Below are 16,994 nucleotides of genomic sequence, written 5' to 3' on the forward strand. Positions count from 1 at the left end.
CTCAGTAGGTTTTGATACCATTGACTATGGTATCCTTCTGAAGAGGTTGGCTGGGTTGGTAGTGGGGATCACCATACTTTCATGGATCTATGTTTACCTGGCCAGCCAGGTGGTACTGGGGAATGCCTGCTTGTCCCCTATGGCATATATACTATTTCCCATGTTTTTTTAAACATTTACATGGAATTTCTGGAAGAGATTGTATGGGGATGTAGAGCAAGGAGCCATCAATATGTTACTGATGCTCAGTGCGACTTCTCCTTAACAGCTGAGTCAGGTGGGTCTGTGGAAATCCTCAGTGTATGGCTGTTTTCACACTGCTTACCTTCCCTCGGAACGACGTGGAATGTTGCACAAAAAACGGGGAAGATTGCGTTTTCTTGTGCGAGATTTGTGCGACATCGCGCAAATCTTGCGCAAGAAAACACAATCTTCCATGTTTTTTGCATGACGTTCCAGGTCGTTCCAAGGGAAGGTAAGCAGTGTGAAAATGGCCTATGTCTGGAGAAGGTAATTGGATGGATGAGGGGCAATAAACTGAGCACTACCCAGACAAGAATGAGCTGCTCAAGGACTGAGGAATCACTCGCTCCTGGAGGGACTTGCATTCATCCCCCCACAGCCATTCCTTGAAAAACATGATCAGGCCATGGTGATTCATGCTCTGATCAATTCAGAATAGATTACTGTGATATGCTTGACACGGGACTGGCTTTCAGAACTATGGAAATTATAGTTGGTCCAAAATGCAGGATTCAGGGCTATTGTTGGGGGCTGGATACCAGGATTGTATCACATCTGCACTGAGAGATTTGCACTGGCTTCCTGTTTGTTTCCAAGCACAGTTCAGAGTGCTGGTTCTGACCTTTAAGGATCTAAGAGGCTTGGGTTTGGAGTATCTGAAGGCCCAGCACTTCCTCCTTTTCCCAAGTCTTGCTCTTTGTTGAGCAAGCAGAGGTGGGTTTTACCTCCCCTTTTAACCACTCCACCTGGAGGTTCACCTGATCCCTTCTTGACTATTTTTAGACATCAGGCTGAAATATTTCTCTTTATCCAGGCTTTTGACCAAAAGATTCCCTCTTTTAAGCTGATTTTATAGTCCACTTCTAGCTTAAGGGCTGTTTTAGGGTTATCAGTTGAGGCTGCTTAATATTGTTTTTATGCCTCTGGTAGGTTCTTGGTTTGTTTTAATATTGCAACTTTTATGGTGGTTGTTTTTATGGTTTTACCATGTTTTGAGTTTATGAACTGTTTTGAGCAAATGTCTGTAGAAACTGCACATAGATCTTTCGAATTAATAAATAATTGCCTGTCAGCACCTTGAGTGCCTTTGATAGCGAGAGAGAGAGAGAGAGAGCAGATTAGAATTGATGAACAATACATAAATAATGGAAGCAGTCAGTGCTTCCTTGAGGGTCAGCATGGTTTGCACAGTTTTGAAGGAAGCCACAGTAAGGCTATCTCTGAGGAGGCCTCGTCAAAACCTGTAGGTTAGGAGACAAGGTGCTAGAGTGAGTAGAGTTGTCTTATCTCTGTCAGACTGTGGCTAAATAAGGCACTCACTACAGGGTTCCCTTTAGAAGCAAACACAAGTCCATTGTTTGGAAAAGGAAACTTTACTGCAGAAAAGGTCCATTATAGTCCACTGTCCTGAATAGGAGAATCAGGATGGTACATGATCATTGTTACCAATGAAGAGCAAGCATAAGATACAGAGTAACAATACCCATCTGGATCAGCCTCCCCCCACAGTTCTCAAAACAACATCTCTCAGTCCTGGGAAGCTGCTCTCCTTCAAGGCCAATGCTTGGTAGGACGGTGTTAGACAAAACAGTCTTCTCCGGTGGGAATGCTGCATGGGAACTGGTGCACCTGGGAAGAGAACACTCAAACACTAGAAGCATTAGAAAATGGAGTCAGTACAGTTTAGATATACACTGGACCTGACATTCTGCCCCCCTTAAAACAGATCCCCCCCCGGCTTATATGGGTAGCGAGTATGAAAAGCTTTGGTTAGTCTAGGAGCATGAACATGTGCAGAGTGCACCCATTCATCGTAACCAGAATCAAAGTCCTTCCATCTAATGAGGTAAAAAAGCTGATTTCGTTTGAGTTTAGAGTCCAAGATTTGCTGTACCTCATAGTGTATTTGGTCGTCAATTAAAGTTGGAATGGGTGGAGCTTTGACGTGCCATTTGTTGTCGGTGGGAGCTTTCTTTAGAAGACTGACATGGAACGTGTCATGCACATGGCGCAGGTTCTTGGGCAAAGTTACAGCAACAGTCACTTTATTTATTATCTTGCGCACAGGAAAAGGTCCTAGGAATTTCAGAGCGAGTTTGCGGCTGGTCTGAGCAAGTTTTAGATTTTTTGTGGAAATATACACATGATCACCGGGTTGTAATTCCCATTCGGCCGCACGATGGCGGTCTGCGTATTTTTTGTAATCCAGTTTGGCTTTGTCAAGGTGCTTCTTAATAAGAGTCCATTGCTGCGCCGCCTCCCCCCACCACGAAGATACATCTGGCAATTTAGAGGAATGGAGAGGGGGGGCATCCAACGGGAAGGGATTGAAGTGAGTTCCGTAGACAATTTTGAAGGGGGCCTCCCCCGTTGAAGCGTGTACACTGTTGTTATATGAGAACTCGGCCAGAGGGAGAAGGTCCACCCAATTATCTTGTTGAAAATTAATGTAGCAACGAAGAAACTGTTCTAATATTTGGTTTGTTTTTTCGGATTGCCCGTCGGTTTGTGGGTGGTGGCTTGAACTGAGGCCTTGTTCAATATTCAACATTTTCAAAAGCTCCCGCCAGAAGTTGGCAACGAACTGTCCGCCGCGATCCGAAATCACCTTGGACGGAAAAGAATGTAATTTTACGATGTGTTTCAGAAACAAATCTGCTAGTTTTCGAGCGGAGGGTATAGTAGTACAAGGGATAAAATGAGCTTGTTTGGAGAACAGATCTACCACCACTAAAATGCAATTATGTCCTTTTGAGATAGGTAGATCAGTGATAAAGTCCATAGATATTATTTCCCAGGGTCTGTTTGGCGTTTCCAATGGTTGCAGGAGACCCGGAGGCTTCCCTTTTCTGGTTTTGGCGCTGAGGCAAATAGGACAGGAACTAACGTATTGGGAAATGTCTTTGCGCATGCCCGGCCACCAGAATTGTCTTTGGATGAGGTGCAAAGTTTTCAGATACCCATAATGTCCAGCAGTGGGAGCATCATGACAGCGCTGCAAAACTTCCAGTCGGAGGCTGTCTGGGACATAAAATTTGCTCCCGGCTAACCAATCCCCTTGTGGGGATTGGGTCAGTTTGCTTCGCGGAGCCCTATCCCCCTCCTTCTCAACCTCAGTTTTGAGTTTCGATTTCCACTCTTGGTTGGCCGGGAGGGGCTGCTTGGCATGGCTGCGAGTAGTCACCACGCCCCCAAGTTGCGTAGGTGAGAAGACAGTGTCGACAGTCTCCTCCCGTTTGCTCTTATGTTGGGGCATGCGCGATAGGGCGTCTGCCAAAAAGTTAGTTTTGCCCGGGAGATAATTTAGAGTGAAGTTGAATTTGGAAAAGAATTCCGCCCAGCGCAATTGCTTGGCATTCAGTCTGCGTGGGCTTCGGAGGGCCTCCAGATTTTTATGATCCGTCCAGACCTCGAAAGGGTATCGCGCCCCCTCCAGCCAATGTCTCCAGTTAGAAAGGGCCGCTTTTACTGCAAAGGCCTCCTTCTCCCACACATTCCAATTTCTTTCCGCCTCCGAAAATTTTCTAGACAAGAAAGCACACGGCCGCAGCCTACCATCCTCCCCCTTCTGCAGTAAAACCCCCCCTATCGCCGCATCGCTGGCGTCAACCTGTACTATGAAAGGGGAGTGTTCGTTGGGGTGGGAGAGGATGGGTTCTGTTACAAATTGCTTTTTTAGACAATCGAAGGCCGTTTGGCAATCGGGGGTCCATTGCAGTTTGGTAGAGGGTTTTTTAGCTTGGTCCCCTTTATCTTTGGTTTTCAGCAAGTCTGTTAAAGGGAGCGTGATATGGGCGAAATTTGCTATGAAGTCTCTATAGAAGTTGGCAAACCCCAGGAAGGATTGTAGTTCTTTACGGGTGGTGGGTTTCTGCCAATCCTGGATCGCCTGTATTTTGGCTGGATCCATTTTCAGACCTTCTTGGGAGATACAGTAGCCGAGGTAAGTGAGTTCGGTTTTATGGAATTCACATTTGGACAGTTTGATGGGCAGTTTATTCTTCATCAGGGTGGCTAAAACTTTTTGTACCGTTTGAATATGTTCTTCCTCGGTGTCCGAGTAAATTAACACATCATCAAGGTACACTACCACCCCTTTGTACAGAAATTCGTGTAGAACTTCGTTTATCATGGACATGAATACGGACGGGGCTCCCGTCAAACCAAAAGGCATAACTAAGTATTCATATTGTCCGAGGGGCGTATTGAAAGCGGTTTTCCACTCATCCCCTGCCTTGATACGAACGTGGAAGTAAGCATCTTTGAGATCTAATTTCGTAAAGATCTTACCTTGGGCCACGACGTTGAGAAGGTCTCGGATGAGCGGTATAGGATAGGCGTTGTTGGTGGACACTGCATTCAAGCCTCGGAAATCTGTGCACAGTCGAAGTCCCCCATCCTTTTTTTTCACGAAGAGGACTGGGGCGGCGTGGGGGCTAGCGGCTGGGCGGATGAACCCTCGTTGGAGGTTGGTGTCGATGAATTTCCGGAGCTCTTCGCGTTCATGGAGACTCATGGGATAAAGTCGTCCTTTGGGCAGTGAGGCTCCGGGTAAAATTTCTACCGCACAGTCCGTTCGTCGGTGCGGGAGTAGAGTATCTGCTTCCTCTTCAGAGAAAGCATTTAGAAAAGGCCAGTACGGTTCGGGTATTTGGTTGACTTCTTCTTGGGTGAGGAGGGCCTTTTCCTTATGAGTTGGATCTTCGCCCCAGTTTTGATTCCAACGGTGATTTTTGCAGTTGGTATGACTGAAGGTAATACATCCTTGTGCCCAGTCTATGTAGGGATTGTGATCACATAGCCATTTGCTGCCTAGAATTAACGGGTACTTGGCAGTCGAGCTGATGACAAAGGACCTCTTTTCCCAATGTTGTCCCATGCCTGTGATCACTGGGATGGTTTCAGTTGTTACAGGATTCATGTTGGTACCATCCATTTGCTCAAAGATTACTGGATTTTGTAGATCCCGAGTTGGTAGGACTAGTCCATTGACTAGAGCAGGGGCAATGATGTCTCTTGAGCAGCCCGAGTCAATAAGAGCTTGCACCCGAATATGCATCTTCCTCTCTGGGTTGATTAGAGTCACTGGCATGAATAAGATGGACCCAGGCGGCCGGTTCCGTGCAGGGACGGGCTTAGGGCGGATCTGTCGCTTGGGTCCTTTTACGACAGATCCATTTCGTTTCCCGACTGGGGACTTTCTGGATTAGCTTCTGCGGTTGGGGAAGCGGGATCATATTCCATGACTTCTTCCGCTTCCAGCCCTCTCTCCGAGGCTGGCCTTTGGGAAGCGCCGCGGCCTCTATTTGTTCGTGGTGCTGGAGTCGGGCGTTGGAGCGTAGGAAATGGAGCAAGGGTTGGACGCCGTAATTGGAGCGGAGGTCTTTGCACAGGCCGGTAAGGGCATTGTGCTGCAAAGTGACCAGCCTGTCCGCAATGCAAACACAGCCCTTGTTGCCATCTAGCATCTCTCGCTCCACGGGTGGCATAGCTAGCTCCCCGTGTTCCCCTCTGTAAGGTCAATGCTCTTCTTTGTCCCGTTTGTTGTTGTTGTTCAACCAAACGGACTTCCAAAATGCGATTTTCTACTTCGCAAGCAAGTTGGATCCACCCTAACAACGTGGGGGGATTGTCTTGCATGAGGGCTCTGTCCAAAAGTCTCGGGTTAAGGCCTTGCTTGAACAGGATAATCTTGGTGGACTCCTCACACCTAGGGCACTTGGCTGCTAATTGCCGGAATTTTGTGACATAGTCTCTTGCTGACATGCTGCCTTGTTTGATGGCTTGCAATTCTGTTCGGGCCCGGGTTTCTTCTAAGGGGTCTTCATATTGCGCTCGGATAGCATCCACTAACCCCTGAAGAGTATCGAGTTCTGGGGCCCCGACATTGTATAGTCCTACATACCAGTCTGCTGCTTTGCCCTGTAAACGAGATCCAAGATGTTCGATTTGACTGGCCTCACTGCCGAAGAGGTGCCCCCACCGGTTGAAAAACTGTACCACTTGGACTAAGAAAAATCCCAATTTAGATGGATCCCCATCGAAGGTGGCTTCCAGCTTCACCCAGCCCATCGGGAGTTCCTGTCTCGGAGCAGGCGCTGGGTAAAAGTCCATCGGCAGTCTTAGTTGCGCCTGAGGCACAGGAGGAGGTAACTGAAGTCTCGGTCGGGGCAACGGTGCCGGCTGTACGGGTGGCGGTTGAACCGGCATTGCCGGCTGGGGTTGGGCTGGTTGTGCGGGCGGAGGTTGCCGTGGTTGCTGTGTCGGGGTTGGTCTTGGTGCTGCTGCAACAGTATGAGCTGCGGTCGAGGTGAGAGGGGCCGCAGCGGCGAGGGTTGAACAGGTGGAAGGCCGCGCGGGCTTGCCCCTCCGGGTGTTGTTAATCTGGGAAGCAGCTGCTGGCTTCTTGGCGCTGTTAGGCCGTCCCCCGTAGGTTGCCCGACGGGGACAAGGTCTCGCGGTTGACGAGGGGCTCCCTCTTCGGATGGAGCCGCGTGTGCTCCCGCTTGGTCCGGCCGGACCGTTATAGGAGAAGTAAGAGGGGGTCTCACCGGTGTATCACTGGGCTTTTCTTCCCCTTCCGTAGGCCTCTCAACGGGAGTTTCGTCTGGCGGCGCCTCCCCTGTCTGGTTAGGAAGTTCGGTGGGGGTCTCTCCGGGTGGTTCAACCGGGTCTTCCTTGCTCGGTGGAATTTCCTGCTGTGCTGGAAGTTCCTTGGGTTGCTCTCCCGCTTCGCCCGAATGGGTGTCCCCCTCGCCGGTAGGTGACGGCCGCTGCTGGACATCCTCCATCGGATAGGAGATAACACTTTGAAGGGTAGCTATCTGTATCGCCATCTCTTCAGGGGACAGTCTTTCCCCTGCTCCCATTGCCGAAATTAAATGGATGGCATGAGCCAAACTTTCTTCCATATCCATCAGTTTAGCTTCTAACTGTTGCATTCGACTTGCCCCCGGTTGCTCGCTTATTGAAGCTTCATTCGTTGCACTCACCGGGGACAAGGGGCCCCAAGGAGGAGGGTCCCCTTGGACGACTCTCGATCTCGCAGCTAGGATTCCCTTGGCCATACCCGTCACGGCCGAGATGCTGGTATCCACCGCATAGGTGCGACCTTGTATCTGCTCCCAACTTTGTTCAGGGACCTCCGTTGGCTCTTTCCATGAAACGAGTTCGGAGTAATCCCAACTCAGGGCGCCGCGGCGAGACGTGTCCCCCTCCGCCTGCTCGGACGTCCTGTTCCAATATCTCCATGGTTGGCTGCTGTCTAGCTCCGGGACGGTTCCTAGGCTTCGGCGCCCTTCCATCGAAATTAGTGGATGGAGTCCACCTGCCCGACGCTCTCTGGTTTCTCGGGGTCTGGCTCCCCACTCCGACGGGGTGGGTACCGAAATCAAAGGGAGAGCAGTCGCTTTCGGCCTTGCCCCGAGGTCAGCTTTGGTCTCGTCCCGAGTATTGAGATCGATGAGAGGCGGGGTGGAAGTGGAGGCTCCGGTTCCGTTCCCGGCTGCTCCCAGCTCCTGGGAGTCTTGGGCTTGCACGGGTTGATTGTCGGGAGACGCATACGGATCAAACAAAGGATCCCTGTCCGGGACAACCTTGGATTCCGTTGGGCCCGACTTAGACATGATTGGTAACAAAATGTCAGACTGTGGCTAAATAAGGCACTCACTACAGGGTTCCCTTTAGAAGCAAACACAAGTCCATTGTTTGGAAAAGGAAACTTTACTGCAGAAAAGGTCCATTATAGTCCACTGTCCTGAATAGGAGAATCAGGATGGTACATGATCATTGTTACCAATGAAGAGCAAGCATAAGATACAGAGTAACAATACCCATCTGGATCAGCCTCCCCCCACAGTTCTCAAAACAACATCTCTCAGTCCTGGGAAGCTGCTCTCCTTCAAGGCCAATGCTTGGTAGGACGGTGTTAGACAAAACAGTCTTCTCCGGTGGGAATGCTGCATGGGAACTGGTGCACCTGGGAAGAGAACACTCAAACACTAGAAGCATTAGAAAATGGAGTCAGTACAGTTTAGATATACACTGGACCTGACAATCTCTGGGATCTTTTCAGTCTGACATTTGATCCAGCCTTGAGATTCAATGTTTTGATTGTATTAGTGAATGGCTTTCACCAGGAAATGGACAGAGGGAGTGTGTTTCGTTGGCTCCTTAGGACCTATTGGTAGCTTTCTTCCTATGTCCCTCCACGGCAGCTTCGCTCATCTGAACAGGGTCTCTTGCAGGTGCCAGCCCGTACATGGGTGAAATCAACCGTGGCCCGTACATGGGCTTTCTCTGTGGTGGCCCCTACCCTGTGGAACGACCTGCATGAGGAGGTCAGGAGAGCCCCCACCCTCCTGGCTTTCTACAAACGATGCAAAACTAAATTATTCCAAAAGGCCTTTTTTCTCAGCTAAGAGGGTGGTATTGTAGGAAAGGGATCCCAGATGTTTCATTAATGAGTTAGAAACCATAGATTTCACCATTATGTTGCCTAGAGAGCCAGTTTAGTGTAGTGGTTAAGAGCACAGGACTCTAATCTGGAGAGCCGGGTTTGATTCCCCACTCCTCCACTTGAAGCCAGCTGGGTGACCTTGGGCTAGTCACAGTTCTCTGGAGCTCTCTCAGCCCCACCCACCTCACAGGTTGTTTTGTTGTGAGGAAAATAATGGCATACTTTGTAAACCGCTCTGACTAGGCTTTATGTTGTCCTGAAAGGCGGTATATAAATCGAATGTTGTTGTTGTTACATATTAACTGTTGCTTTAAATATGTACTCCTATATCCTACCTGTGCTTTATGTTGTTCAGTGTAAGTCCTAGAATTGATTATGTTCTGTTTCAGCAATTCCTCAACCCCATACTGGATCCTTGCTAATACTATGTAAACCTATATTCTTTTACCCCATGACATTGTTTATGGAAATAAACAATAAAACTGCATGGAAATGCCTGTCCTTGTCCTTGCCACTAATTGTACTAATCTCACACTATGTAATCCGCCTTGAGTCTCAGTGAGAAAGGTGGAATATAAATAACTAAAATAAATAAATTACCTGGCCAGGATGGGAATGGGAGAGTTCCTTCTCTTTCTGGGAGGGTAGATTCCAGAAGAAAGTGACTGGAGGCTATGAGGTTCTGCAAGGTTCTATTTGGTCTCCTTCTACTATTTAATATCTACAGGAAGCCACTGAGGGAGGTGGTCCAGAAATGTGGGTTGTAGAGTCACCAGTATGCCTCCTCCAACCCTATGAGGTAGGATAGGCTGAAAGTGACTGATTGGCTCGATCGCTTTGAGAATACGGAGAGCTCTCTTCAGAGATTTTTCATCATCCTGTCTAATTTAGTCTATGCATTATAGTGAACAATGATTAATTCTTCAACAGCCACTGGTTAGAGAGGTGAACTATGACTGGAGAGGCCTGGGTTCAAATTCCCTCACAGCCAGAAAAAGATCTATATCACCCTGAGCTCCTGACAGGATACAAATGAGTGACAACTGGATATACATGTTGGTTTTTCATTTGTTGAAAATGTGGTTTGTTTTCAATAGGAGATGGAAAAAGGGAGCTGGTGCTTCAAAAACCTATCTCATTTTTATACTGCCCTTTCCTCTAAGGGACTCAAGGAAGTATACATAGTTCTGCCCCTCTCCATGCTCTCTTCCTGACAATCCTGCAAGGTAGGCTAGGCCGAGAGAACCTGACTGGCCCAAAGTTAGCTGGTGACCTTCATGGCTGATTTGAACATGGGTCTCCAGTGTCTGATGTTTCAACCACTCTTCCACACTGGCTCAGGAGTAGATTGTTAAGAAAATGGTTAACAGTTGTTTGTACCCTCCTCCACATTGTATGTTGTATTAATTTTTTTGTACGTTTGTCATCCAACTGATGTGGTAGCCCACCTGGAATGACCACCAGAGGAATGCCTGTCAAAACCCAGTTACTTTTCTTTCATTTCTTGCATTGCTTCTGAAAGCATTCAGAGAGAAACCTGATCCCCTGTTATATCTCTGCAGACCTGTGATTCAGTGAACACTGTCTGCTACAGTGAGAAATTCCAGAGGGGGAACCATGCAGCCTGATGCAGCAAAAAGAAAAAAAGAGTCTTGTGTTGTCTGGGCCTTTTTTAAAAAAGTGCCAGTATTCCTATATATGGTTTCACTGATTTCCACATATCCTCCCCCTTCAGGATTTGGGAGACCCCCCACAAAGGTGCCCCAACTCAATACCAGCAAGTACTGCCACAAAAAAACCTCTATATCTATATCTATATCTATATCTATATCTATATCTATATCTATATCTATATCTATATCTATATCTAAAGACAAGTGTCCTGACTGACTCATCAATGCCCAGCCCAAACTCCTGGACCTAGAAACATGGATTTTGGGGAGAACATTCCTTTCATGATGTAAACACCCATTAAGAAGGGATTTTAAGAAATTCACCCCCTAAGGAGATTAAAAAGGGATACTGCTTCCCTGTGTTGGCTAGCAGGCTGCTGCCTGCTTGCGCCCCTGCCCACTCGGCCACTCTTCCCTGATTGGGCCAGCTTTTCAAGGTTATTTGCATATGCGGGCTGATTGGGGCTCACAATATCCTAGGTGATCCTAGCACCTGAGGGGATAACCACCCGTGTGGTCTACAAAGAGGTCCTTCAGTAGGAAAAAAAACCCCGATTATACATATTTTTCACTTTATTGCACCACAATCTTTTCCTTTTAAAATCTCTTCAATAAATGTTACATTTCAAAATTTACTTATTTGGTTTTCGGCATCAACAAGCTTCACTTTTTTCAAACACCTTTGGGAAGCTCGGGTACTATGCTATTATACTGCAACACCCACCCACCCACACAAACAAAAAAAACGTTACATACTCGTAAGTATTATAACTGGATTTAAAGTAGTTAAATACTGTAGCAAAGCACAGGAATCAAGCTAGTATTGTCATAAAGACCAACCGATTTATCGTGACAGAAGTGGAGATCCCATTTTATACATTATATCTCTCTGTGTTATATACAGCTGCCAACTAAGGTTAATACATCATTCATCTGATAAGCTCTAGCCCCTGAGAGCTTCTGCTACTAGAAAATAGTTTTTTAAGGTGTCACAAGACTCCATTTTGTTTCTGTCTACTACATTTTTATCCCACACCAGCTCCAAGGAACTCAGGGTAGCATACATGCTTGTCTCTCCACAATTTAAGCCCCACAACAATCCTGTGAGGTAGGGTAGGCTCAGCAGGAGTGCCTGGCCCAAGATAACCCAGGGCTTTCCCGCACACTCAGCTTATTCCTGATTTTCTTAGCAGTTGATCTCCAAGCCTTCTGCATGTCTGCCCTCCCTTTGCTTTTTTACAGTTGTGGAGTCAATTTATTTTGTTCTGCACGTGCCTTAAATAATCAGGATTTTCAAGGGACATCATCAGTGACATCAGAGCGCCCCCCTCTTTTATTTTTTTGCTCGTTCTTATAACCTTGTATTGATAACAAGGACTGCTTTTTTTTAAAGACTGAAAATGACTACATGGGGAAGCCTAAAAGGGGAGCAGCTCTACCCCCCAGACCTAAGCTCCTCCCCACAGTCCAAACTGGAGATCCCTGCCTGGGCTGACCCAGAGCTAGCAGGTGAAGGCCAGCACTGGTGAAGCAAGCTCACCTCAGATGGGATGGAGACCAGAGAAGCAGTGGTTACCTGCTTTTCAAACCATGCTGCTTTTTCTGGAGCCAGAAGCGGCCATCTTCCTGCCCCTCAGGGCTTTTGGATTTTTTTTTAAATTGTCATTTTCATAGCATTATATCAGCCTACTGTTGTAATAATGCATGAAGCAGATTCTCTTGATTCCTAGATTTATTATTTTTTAAAAAGTAAGTCTTTGGCCCCTTCCCTTATAGAGATATAAGGAAAAGGGCATATCTTTACAATGGAATGGGCTACCAACTTACTTTTTTGGAAAATGAAACCTGGGGATGCAGAGAATCTGCTGCATATATTGTTACAATGGTTGGCTGATGTGATGCTATGAAAATGATGATTTAAAAAAAGATATAAAACCAGGAGGGGAGAAGGAAAGTGGATGGAAGAGTGGTTTGACGATGGTCAAAAAGTGGATTGGAGGTGGGTGGGCGTGGGCAGGACAAACAAAATCAAAAGGAACATTGGTCACATGGAAAAAGTCAACTCAAAATCAGGTTCCAGAAAATGATTGGAGTAAAAGTGGTCTCATAAAAGTATGGGGGGGGAGGACCTGGGAAAAAACTAACGCCAAAAAAATGTGTGCGGAAATCAAAGGATGAATCGAAGCACTATGGAGCCAGAACCAATTGGGGAAAAAAACCATGCGGAAAACCCCCTAGTGAACATTGTGGCAGATTGGGGATTTGGGTATTTTAAGTAGAACTATTTTAATTTGCAGCATTGCAAGGGGTGCTGTGAAGCCTCTGACACTCCAGCAATCTAGATTCAGCTGGGTAGCTGTGTTGCTCTGTAATAGAAGAGAAAGATTTGTGTCCAGTAGCACCTTAGAGACCAAGCAAACTAGGCAGACATGCACCAGGAGAGAACTTTTTTTGACATTGAAATGGCTCCTGACCAATCAGAAGCCAAGATAAAGGATTTGGCAAGCTTTTCCTCCTGACGCTGCTGTTCTTTGAGGCTGAATGCTGACAACTGCAAGAGAGATCCAAGATTAGGACTTTGATATCCTTTGGGAGCCGAAGGCAAGCTTCAATATTGGATATCCAGTCTGCTCTAATTAGACATCAATGGGCCAAGGATTTCTCCAGTGTGCCTGGGAAGAAACAGGTTGTCTTCTTTGGTGGATTAAAGCATGCAGGGCTGACTTCAGGGATATAATGTTTACGCGGAGCGGCCCACAGCTCAATAGAAGAGCACCTGCTTTGCACATGAACGGTCCCAGTTCCAATGCCCAGGCACTCTGGCTAAAAAAAAAAAAAATCTCAAGTAGCAAAGGGGATTGGAGATGCCGGGGATTAAACCGGTATGCAAAGCAAATGCTCTGCCACTGAGCCACAAGTATTCCTGCATGACCTGGATTGCTTGAATGTCCACTTCTTTCATCTTTCTGTATATCCAACATGTACCATGTGGACCCAAATTCTTTTCTGGAAGAAAATGTTAATCTGCACGCTCTATTTCTAGAGACACTAAGTTGACCAACTGTTTTTAAAGGATTTGTAAGTTCCTGAGAACTGTTGGCTGCTGGAAGAAGATTTTTTTAAGTGGAAGATTAAACTGTTGTGCTGGGATACTGTGCAATATAGCCTAGATGTCATGGGTCCAAAAAGCCCTCTAAGTTAGCTATCAACCAGTCTGCTCTCTTCAGCAACCCAAAAGCTGAGACCAATTTTTTAGGCGCAATCGATAACTGGAATTCTTCAGCTATGATAATCCTTCCTCTTCAACGTTGTTGCTATACCTGGTGTTATAACAGCTTCTCTAACTTGGCCACGACAGTATTCCGGTAATTTAACTAACACAGAGACCCAGTGTAATAATTCTGGATTCACACATGACGATTACCAGAACGCAGAATAGTTTAAAACAGCAGTAGTCATTGATGGCTGTTGTGGGTTTTCCGGGCTGTATTGCCGTGGTCTTGGCATAGTAGTTCCTGACGTTTCGCCAGCAGCTGTGGCTGGCATCTTCAGAGGTGCTACACCTCTGAAGATGCCAGCCACAGCTGCTGGCGAAACGTCAGGAACTACTATGCCAAGACCACGGCAATACAGCCTGGAAAACCCACAACAGCCATCGTTCTCCGGCCGTGAAAGCCTTCGACAATACAGCAGTAGTCATTCTGTGGGTCTCATTTACAATTACTACCATTGTTAACTTATATTTTCTTCAGCAGTGTTTAATTTGCTTAGGTGTGTAGCCATGTAGGTCTGCAGTAGAACAGCAGGATTTGGGTCCAGTGGCACTGTTGCACCAATATAGATAAAAGCACATGAAATAATCAATACTGAGCAATACTAGGCCAAGCACTTGTATTCTAGATGAACTTTCAGACTTTGCATGAACCATCTGTGTGTTTTTTCTATGTGTTAGGTAATTCTAACAGGTGTGCTTTAATCTTTTGACAGTTAATTAAAATAGTACACTCTATCGAGATTAATGTTCCTCTATCAGAGATTCAACCAATAGTGATCTCTCAACTTAACTTTTTCTGACACTTCTCAGAGATTTATAGTTTTGTTTTGCAAGTTTGAGTAATTTTTTACTAATTGTAAGGTTGTACAATAGAAATTATGAATATTCAATGAAGCATCAGACCAGTTATCATTTGTTTGTGCTATCATGTGAATAGACCTTAAATATTTGCATATGATGACTTAAAAAATTGCAAATTCAGATAGAATGGCAGAGCTCTGACGGAAGAAATCTCTTGAGAGAATTTAGGTGAGAACTTATTTTTACCTATGTATTTCATATAAACTTTAATTATGTTAAACTTGGAATTTATTAGGAAATGTTAGCAAACATTTCTTACTGCCTTTCTGTGATCTTTTTATAGGATTTATATTAATAACCATTTATATTTTGATTACTTGCTTCATTAAAAAACTAGGGTGTATTTTCAATAAAGTGAAATAAACTCTAGACAAGTGCCTGTGTGTTTGATAAACAGTTGCAAAGCAATATTGAACCCTATATAAATAAATGTACTGACAAACAGGTGGTTCAAAGAACTTATCTGTTTGACAGGTCTGAGAACTAATTGCTGAAAGCTTTCCAAGAGAAAAGATACATCTTTCTTTTGGCTAGTAGAAGCTTAGTTTCAGACACGGGCAAAAGCTCGTTACAGCACCTCAGGGCCAAGCTACAAGTGACGAATGACACTTGAACGGCAAGTGTATTTCTCCCTGTTCACTTGCCCTCCACTCAATCCACTTGCCATTCAAGTGTTATTCGTCACTTGTAGGTTGGCCCTCAGAGACCAACAAGGTTTTCAGGGTGTAAGCTTTTGAAAGTCAGAGCTCCTGTCTTCTGATAACATAAATATCCAAAGATTCATATTTACATCCCTGGCAGCAGCTGTTTCAAGGTAGGAGCCAACTAGGGACAAGATCCTAGTGTGAAACTCTAAACACTGCACCACACTGTCTCTCTCACTGGCTGTCATTTGCCTATCCCCATAAAGTTAATAAAGCCTGTATACATAGCGAACAATACAGAATTTAAAATGATTTCAACAGTCCCTTTAATTTCTTAAATCACAATATTTTGATACATATTTGAACTCCTGTTTGTTTATATTGCAGGTTTTGTAACTTGGGGTGAGTTTAAAAGGTGGTGAGTTCAGTGTCAAATTTGCAGTAGCAAATTTGGTACCTGTTTTCAGGTCCCTTTTTAAGAGGAGATTCCGTGTGAAATTGGGCTTCCCCTTCCCAGTTCTGAAAATAGGATCAGCACTGTTTGCTTGTTTTTAGTCATAATTTTTTAAAATTTTTATTTCATAGGCTGTGAACAGTTACAACGATGGAGATGTGGAAGGATCGAAAAGGCTGGCCCACAATGCATTCTGGGTGGCCATCGCATCGATTATTATTGGCATTGTGATCATAGCGTTGTACTGTACAGTCCATTTCACTACGGTAAGCACCGTTGGGCCACATTTCCCTGTCAATCTTCAGAAGCACCAATACCAAGTATTTGTGGCAGGGCACGGGCAGTATCATACCACCTTTGAGAAGTTTCATGCAGCTGAAGTGCTCTTGCTTAATTCCTGGGAGCCAGAGCTGTAATGTTTTCATGAGTTTTGAACTTCATTAGCCACCATGAATTTTGGGAGGAAAACAATCTGTAAATTTTAAAATATACATATATAGCACACTAAAACAGCAGAATGAAGCAGCAATGTAAATAGCAGCCCAAATGTACTAATGTTTTTAATATTTTATGCGATTTCTATAAGTGTGTATTATTAATCAAGGGATTAGCATGGCATACTGGTTAAAGAAGTCTGAGCTGCCTGTTTGAAATCTCCCTTCGGTCATCAGTATAGGGCAGATATTAGTCTTGCTAATTTTTGTGTTGTGTCTGGGGAGTCATAGCTGCTTATTGACAAATTCTGAAAGTTGAATGCAAGCAAAGACCCAGAGACATGATACAGGAGGCTTGGCTTGAAGTAACATGAGTCTCAAAAGCAAAACTTCTCATTCACACTGCTTATGGCAAGCCAGCCAGAGAAACTAAAGCTTGTTTCTCTGGCCCATTTCAGATTGCTTCTCCTCCCAACCCCCATTTTCTGTTCACTTTCCCTCCCAGCTAGAATACTGGTTTGTGGCCTGAGCTCCTACCCCTGAGAAGCAGGAATTTCCTGCATTCCTAGTTGACCGTAGCTATCCCATTTGTTACCATTCCACACTAGAGTAAGGAGCATTAGAATGCTCCCCCCTCCTACCTGTTCCCAGTAGCTCTGGACTGCATAAACAAGGAAGAACAGCCGAGCCATCAGGCAGTAATCTGAGGGCCATTGAAAGACTTCATCTCTTACCTCCCAGAAAATGAAGACCCCATCCTCAGCTGCATAGAATTGCCCACTTTATTTTGACACAGTCGACTTCACTGGGCTGTGGGCCAGTCACTGTTGCTTATCCGGAGCTGGTGTGGTGTAGAGGCTAGAGTGTCCAGCTAGGATTTGAGAGACCCAGGTTCAAATCCCCAATCTGCCAGGGAAGCTTGCTGGAAAACCTTAGGCCAGTAACACACTCTT

At 45.6% G+C, this 16,994-nt stretch overlaps 1 protein-coding gene across 1 annotated transcript in view; it reads left to right on the forward strand.

Annotated features, from left to right (window-relative positions):
• TMEM233 (transmembrane protein 233) overlaps nt 1-16,994 on the forward strand; it is a 34,323-nt gene that overhangs the window by 12,705 nt on the left and 4,624 nt on the right. The window contains exon 2 of the mRNA XM_054996505.1: nt 15,739-15,873. Within this exon, the coding sequence (XP_054852480.1) occupies nt 15,739-15,873 (135 nt within the window). The remainder of the gene's footprint in view (nt 1-15,738; nt 15,874-16,994) is intronic.

This window comes from Eublepharis macularius, chromosome 13 (assembly GCF_028583425.1).
Source record: "Eublepharis macularius isolate TG4126 chromosome 13, MPM_Emac_v1.0, whole genome shotgun sequence".
Classification (NCBI taxonomy): domain Eukaryota; kingdom Metazoa; phylum Chordata; class Lepidosauria; order Squamata; family Eublepharidae; genus Eublepharis; species Eublepharis macularius.